The 7,500-nt window shown below is 36.0% G+C and overlaps 1 protein-coding gene across 2 annotated transcripts in view; it reads right to left on the bottom strand.

Annotated features, from left to right (window-relative positions):
* LOC113820927 (centrosomal protein of 290 kDa) overlaps window positions 1-7,500 on the bottom strand; it is a 15,792-nt gene that overhangs the window by 7,729 nt on the left and 563 nt on the right. The window contains exons 2-16 of one of the 2 annotated variants that reach the window (XM_070128299.1): window positions 6,239-6,352; window positions 5,901-6,005; window positions 5,470-5,628; window positions 5,173-5,268; window positions 4,859-4,994; window positions 4,356-4,492; window positions 3,765-3,890; window positions 3,509-3,621; window positions 2,595-2,727; window positions 2,273-2,463; window positions 1,925-2,069; window positions 1,348-1,432; window positions 1,058-1,211; window positions 607-868; window positions 211-318 (exon numbers count right to left, since the gene is read on the bottom strand). In XM_070128299.1, the coding sequence (XP_069984400.1) occupies window positions 211-318; window positions 607-868; window positions 1,058-1,211; window positions 1,348-1,432; window positions 1,925-2,069; window positions 2,273-2,463; window positions 2,595-2,727; window positions 3,509-3,621; window positions 3,765-3,890; window positions 4,356-4,492; window positions 4,859-4,994; window positions 5,173-5,268; window positions 5,470-5,628; window positions 5,901-6,005; window positions 6,239-6,322 (2,034 nt within the window). In that variant the 5' untranslated portion in view covers window positions 6,323-6,352. Of the gene's footprint in view, window positions 1-210; window positions 319-606; window positions 869-1,057; window positions 1,212-1,347; window positions 1,433-1,924; window positions 2,070-2,272; window positions 2,464-2,594; window positions 2,728-3,508; window positions 3,622-3,764; window positions 3,891-4,355; window positions 4,493-4,858; window positions 4,995-5,172; window positions 5,269-5,469; window positions 5,629-5,900; window positions 6,006-6,238; window positions 6,356-7,500 lie in introns of both variants that reach the window. The other variant, XM_070128298.1, reaches the window with a different exon arrangement.

Here is a 7,500-nt window from a genome sequence, read left to right as displayed (position 1 = left end):
ATATATATATATATATATATATATACATATATATAAATATATATATATATATATATATATCTATATCTATATCTATATCTATATCTATATCTATAAGTAGATACAAATATTTAAATCTAAATCATTTACATTGCATTGAGGAGAACCTAAAATGCATGTGAATGAGGTAATTAAATGAATGCCCCCAATCTAACAACACACTGTACTTACTTGAGCGTTCAAGTCAGTCACTTGTGTACGCAAGTCATCGAACTGGTTTGTGTAAATGTGGGACGCTTTCTCTCGCTGGCCAATCTCTTGTTCCCTTTTGTTACATTCCTGATGATTAAGATGTGTGCATTTTCAATAAACATATATAATGTATAATTACTCATATTTTATGTGTATATCTTGATATCCCTAACCTAATAGATATATATCACAGTTATCACTTCATTAAAACTGGAAAAATAACAATAATAATACATAAATGTTGAGAACTTTCCAAACAGAATTATCAATAACCCTTAACAGTTACAAAGCACAACAATAGTATAAGTTTTTACAAAGAAAAATAAAGGCAAATAAGAAAAATAAAAACCTAGTAAAACCTTATTAAACCCTCACCTGGATCAGAAAATTGACCTGGTTCTTCAGCTTAGCAATCACTTCTTCGGTGGACGGAGGAAGTTTCCCCAAGGCAGCAATCAGTTCATCAAGTGCTGCTACGGGGGATTTACTTCCAGATTCTGCCATTTCTTCCTTCGGCATCTCTCTCTTAGGCTCCAGGACTGAGCTCTCTGAAGTCCTGTCGCTGTCGGACCTCTTCTTTTGCCATCGCTGGCTTTCTAACACTATCTTCTCCAAGGAAGCTTTCTCCCCCTCCAGCCTAGGAAACGGTATTAATACAAGTTGCAAAGCTGCCTATCAAATACAATTTTCCATTCATGGCAATATGATAACTCTTTCCCAACACACGTCTTGATAATATTTGATGATCATGCATGTTTGCAATATTTCCAGAGTAGAAAAGTAAACACGCAAAAAAAAAATTCTCAAGTCAAGATAAGGCTCTAACCTTAAGCACTTTTCCTTGAGGGCTTCCATTTTCTGGTGTAGCTGGTCATCGACAGGTCCCTCTTGTTGACCCTGCACCAGCTGGGCAACAGCTGCACTCAGATGGCTTAACTGTTCTTCAAGGGGTTGTGTTGTTTGTAGCATTGATGTTTGTCCTGCAATTTTACCAAACAGTTGGTTAATTGTTACTTTTCCAAAGAAACTCACTTTCTAGGCCTTTAAACACTGTTTTCAGCAGGCTGAAAAAAAGAATACTTTCTTGCATAATACTTAACTAATCTCACCACTAACCTGATGCAAACTGTCTTGGCAATTCCAGTGTTGTAAGTTGCAAAGACCCCTTAGCATTGGAGAGCTCCCTGGTTAACTCAAAGACCTGGAAATACAAGGAGAAAAGTCATTTGATTTAGTGGATTATATTCAAATGCCCTGTAAAGCCAGTCATATTCCTTACATACCAGATAGTGCATTTTGCTGACTGCAACTGGCATTGCATTTTTTGTATGTATTCCCTTTACAATTTGCAGCTGTCAATAATAAGTGAACTTTACTATTTTCTTTATGCAATTTACTATCTGTTCTCAGTATGTAGTAATTTTCATTTTATATTTTACTTATTAACATCTCTCTGTAAGTATGTATTTTGGCAAATATGCCAAGACTCTTTGGAAAATCATACAATGGTGCACTCCCATTCTTCTGAAGGCATTACTTAGACTTCAAAGAGACTTGCATATTCCTAAGCTATAATTCAATATCTAAGATATGTGAAGTCCTACACTTGAAGAGAGATCCATTAAAAACAATAATCACCCTAAAACATCAACTACCATTTAATCATACAGACAAAAACGCAACCAGAAACTACCTTTGTTCGCAGATTGACCTTCTCTTCCTGGAGTCGATTGACCTGATTGGTGAGCTGGTCAATGATCTTTTTACTATTCTGCCAATCAGTTTTCTTAACACCTGGGATATCAATATCCTCACGAGGCTCTAGTTTCAGTTGTTCTCTGTAGGTGAATTGCTTCTTAATAAGTGCAATGCAAAGTGAAATACTACACTAAAATAATAAAACAATATCTAAAAGCTAAATATATCTATTTGATTCAATTTGTTAAACTACATTAAAAAGAATATTACAAAAATACCCTATTCCATATTCGTCACGAGAGACTTTGTCCTTACTTTTAGCTTCATTGAAACCCATCCTCACCTGAGACTACCATTTTCCTCCAGCAGATCGTTAATGTTAATCTGTAAAGTATTGGCTAGGGCTGTAAGCTGCGTGATCTGGGAGTCCCTGATGCGGACCTGACTCCTTGCTTCCTTCAACTCCCTCACAGCATCAGCCAGTGAGAACTCGCCAGCCATGTACGACTGCAATTCCCCAATAACTGTCGAGAGCTAAAAAGAAGGCTTTGATGAAACAAGACAGAATATTTGATCAATTATCTGAAAATTTCTGAAATATTTCTTTTTTTGTCAAACTTCAAAGCACAATAGTTTAATCTTTCTAAATAAGTTACTACACCTACATCCTGAGCATGGAGCTGGGCATCTTCCTCCGCGGCCAAGAGCTGTGTCCGCATCTGCTGCACTTGCTGCTGTGCCTCATGCAGCTCTCCACGCAGCTGGTTTATTACAACAGCATCGCCTTCCACTGCAGAACTATAACAATATCCTGTTTTACTTTCCTAACATTCACTTAACATTAAAATTATCAAGAATTAGAAATAATTTCTTAACAATCAATGTTTGAATTATAAGTTAAATTATATAAAAGAAGGAAGTATAAGAATTTTTTTGAAAGTATTATCATTTTCATTACCATTATCATTATTATCTTTATTACTAGTAGGAGTAGGAGGAGGAGGAGGAGGAGGAATAGGAGGAGCAAGAGGAATAGGAGGAGGAGGAGGAATAGGAGGAGGAGGAGGAGGAATAGGAGGAGTAGGAGGAATAAGAGGAGGAGGAGGAGGAATAGGAGGAGGAGGAGGAGGAATAGGAGGAGTAGGAGGAATAAGAGGAGGAGGAGGAGGAATAGGAGGAGGAGGAGGAGGAGGAGGAGGAGCAGGAGGAGGAGGAGGAGGAGGAAGTGGAGGAAGAGCGGAAGAGGAATAGGAGGAGGAGGAGGAGGAACAAGAGGAGGAGGAGGAGGAGGAAGAGGAGGAGGAATAGAAGGAGGACAAATAGGAGGAAGACAATGAATAGGAGGAGGAGGAGGAGGAGGAGGACGAGGAGGACGAGGAGGAGGAGGAGTAGGAGTAGGAGGAGGAGAAGGAGGAGGAGGAGAAGAATGAGGAGGAAGAGAAGAAGAAGAAGAAGAAGAAGAAGAAGAAGAAGAAGAAGAAGAAGAAGAAGAAGAAGAAGAAGAAGAAGAAGAAGAAGAAGAAGAAGAAGAAGAAAAAATAAAAAGAAGAAGAAGTAGTATAAAAACTTTAGCACTTACACTCGACTCTTCTTGAGTTTGTTTATAATCACAGCACTAGACTCAATTTCCTGAGTGGCTTCAGCTAACTGCTGACTGAGACGAGTAATTTCTTCATCCCTCTCCTTTACCTCCTGCAAGTGAATTTGTAAAAAGCACTTTATTTGCAACTCCTTGTCCATCATCAGAACAATTTAAAAAACAGTCAATTGCTACAAAAGCAGTCTCTCCACTTTAATCTCATAATTAACCAGGCTGTTCCGTACTTATAACTAACCTGTTCCAAGCGAAGTATCTGGGACATGTCACTCTGAGCCTGCTGGAAGGAAGGAGCCAAGTTACTCCTCTGGAACAGCTGGGCCTTCACCCTCTTCAGCTCCTCTTCACGTTGACTGATAACAACCTGAAACAAAAACGAGACATGTGATGAGTTATTCTTAATATAGTGTTTGTAATCTACCACATAACCAACATATGCAAGTGTGTTAAAAGGCGTTCTCAGACCAGTTGTTCAAAAATGTGTTCATTACATATCTTGTTCCATTTAAATATTCATCTATAAGACCAGCTTGAATGTGTTCCATGTTAATATACTACAATATCATGAGCCAGTCTGCATTAACATATACATATTGATGCTGATGTTGTAGATGGAAGTTCACATTAACAAAACATTTAATCAATGTATATTCTGGCAACTGGTCTAAGAACACTCAAATCCTTTTAGACAAGTAGGAGTTCATAATCCTTGTGATAACTTCTCTCAGTGCTTCCCAAAATTGTATTTCTAATATTGCTAACAAAGCATTACAATCTAAAGATCACAATGCATTATATAACACGTATGTGAAATGCTGGCAGCATTTACCTTCAGTTGATCAACTCGAGCATCAACAGCAGTGCTGAGTTCATCATATTTCTCCTGCACAAATCTTTTCTCCACTGCCAGTTCTTCAACTTGACAATGGAGACCCTTAACTTCTTCTCGAATAATGGATAGACTCTCTGCGCGTAAGGTAAAATATTACACTGATTAACAAACTCATATTATCTATTTTCATATATACAATAACAGATTTTCTGTCTTCAAAACATGCTCTTTGAGTCAGATATATTTCATTAACAATATTGCATATTCTAATGGGTAAAGATGCACACTGATGTAAGAATATGTATAATTAATCTTGTTAAAAAACAACAACATGAATCCTTCTATTTAAGATAACAGCAGTCTCCATTTGTACTACTTGTTCTTTGGGTCATTTTCAATTTCAATATTAAATATCTTTATTATTTTCAAAGTCTATAACAAACACATGAGATTTCAATACATATACCACAAAAAGGAAACATTCAAGGTACTGTCATTACCTTGAGCATGGTTATTGGACTCCTTGACATTTATATAATCTGATGTTATGCTATTTATCTCCTTTGTTGCATCGGCTAAACGATCTTCTAACTCCATCACTGTCATACGGAGTGAAGCACGTTCATTCTCGCAGGACTGAAAAAAATGTATATGTTTCATTAAGACCGCATAAACTTTTTATGACCTTTATCAAAATAAATTGTCCTAAATTCATATAAAACCGAAATTGATGGGTCTCTGCTAATATTGAGTATTATGTTACAATACATTACACAATTCTTACAAAAAGGGGGCAATTTCTTTTTCTTTTTACCTGTAAGTCATCCATGAACTGCTGGATTTCCTCATTTTTCCTTAGCAGAGCTTCCTCCATCTCCTTCTTCTTAATTCTCCAGCCACTCGACCAATCCTGAGGAGCAAATTCACATGACCAAGTTAGTCCTAAAATGTTAAAACAAAATGTATAACATATCCACATACTGAATATTTAGCCAACATAATTTCAATAGTTTTCTATGAAATCACATCTAAACAATCAGAAAAAATTGTCACAAGAGTCACAACTTAGTATATTCATTTGGCACATTCACATTATCCTACACAGACATACATAAGGAACATCATCATCAGGCACAGCTTCAGATGTCTGGCTGCTTTTCAGTAATTTTTTCAGGTGCTTAATCTCAGCTTGTAGCTCTTGCTCTCTTTGGGCATCTCCACGACCTGCCGACTCTGCCAAGCGACCGACCTCTTCCTCCAAAGTCACAACCTGGAAGGATTTTCTTCAATCTTAAAATCTCATCTGGGTTCTACTGATGATAATGTCAAAATCCAAAAAGAATTACTAAATGGATGCTTTTTCTTTTCATAATTATATCCTCGTAAAAGTAAGAGAGTAAAAGTCTATGCTATATAATTTTAATGTCTAGTGCAAAAACTTTATATTTATTTATTTATTTATTTATTTATTTATTTATTTATTTATTATTATTATCATATATATATAATTTTTTCTTTTTCTTTTAAGCTCTATTGAAATACCTGTGCGTATTTGGTCATCATCACTGCCTGGGTTAGAGTGAACAGCAACTCAAGTTTCTCTGGCGTCTTGTCTCTTGGTCGTAATTTTGTTACACCAGCAAGACTCTTCAAAAAGAAAATTAATTAAAAAATGTAAGTACAGAATTTCACAAGCACGAATCCAAACTTGAGAAGAAAAAAACTACAGTGATATAATCATATGATAAAAGTACAACGAAGACCACAATAATTAAAAAGCACATAAATACACCATCATTTCTATACAAGACCAAAATTCATATATTCTGAGTTTGATTTCCTTCTCACCTAAAGACAGAAATTAAAAAAACACATCTTACCTGATAGAGTTCCTCCAGGTCTGCCTCTCTCCACTCCCCTGCCTCACCCGTCACCCCCCGCAGGTACTCCCAGTCAACACCCATCTTGACTGGGGTGTTTCACCTTTCCCCCTTCTTCTAAAAGCCAATTATATCTATTAAATTCCTGGATAAAATAAACTACAAAATTCTAATAATATAGTGACAATATTACAGTAATATAATAATGATACTATACAGTATGATATAATGACATACTGCTGATCAATAATTTCAACTGAAATAGACAATAATACGGCCATGAGAATCAAAGTTCCTGTTTTGCATCCTCGCCCCCCCTCCCCCCCCAAAAAAAATATATATTTCCAGTAAATTTCATTATTTCTCCCAAAATATGATTTGATGACTTTGAAAACCAGTTCTCTTGTCATGCTTCTTAGAGAGAGTACTTTTACTAGTAATTATGAATGAAGAGTGTCATGATTATCCACAAGAACTAAGATGATTTGAGGATTCTGAAAAGGTGTTGTTCTCTTCTTTAAATGCTTGTAGAAATAAATAATGAATAATGAGAAATAGCCTCATCAGTTTTAATTTTTGCCCAATTGCAAAACAGGAACTTTCATTTTTGTGACCTAATAGTAATTCCAAATACATATAAATAACTCAAATTTCAACAAACCACCAGTTTGGTAGGTTTATTTAGATAATTTATCTTACAAATCAAAGGCAACTGACAAATTCATGGAAGACAATTAGAATGACAAATAGTCGCCTAACCCGGATATTGTGCTTCTTAATATTATCCTGTGTACAGAAAAGTTTTGCCACTGCATGTAAAGTTATACAAGAGGAATAAAATTCATCCACATATCCTGAGTCAGTCATATCCACAAGTCAAGTGCAATTCTTGATAAAATTCTAAATAGATGCCTTCCCAGAAAATGCTGAATGTCTAAATTACCAAAAAAATATAAAATCAAATAAAATATTCTAAACAACTTCATCTTTTCATAGTTCAAGTAATGTTTGGGCATGATTATCATGTGTTTGAATGTCAAGCAAACCAGGATGATGAAGACTTTGGTAGGTAATCTGTGTACTTAGCTAACTCGACAATCACCCAAAACAAAGGATATTTAACCAGGACGCCCAGAATGAACTAACCAGCGAACCCAAGAATGGCTTCATGGGCACCAGACCTCCACCCCATAAAAAGGCCCATTAGAGTGACAAACCCACCAAAATAAGAATAAACTGACTGACAAACCCCAGCAAGAAAA

This window comes from Penaeus vannamei, chromosome 12, assembly GCF_042767895.1.
Source record: "Penaeus vannamei isolate JL-2024 chromosome 12, ASM4276789v1, whole genome shotgun sequence".
Classification (NCBI taxonomy): Eukaryota; Metazoa; Arthropoda; class Malacostraca; order Decapoda; family Penaeidae; genus Penaeus; species Penaeus vannamei.
The sequence above is the reverse complement of the archived record's forward strand: the minus strand, read 5'-3'. Positions and strand labels throughout refer to the sequence as shown.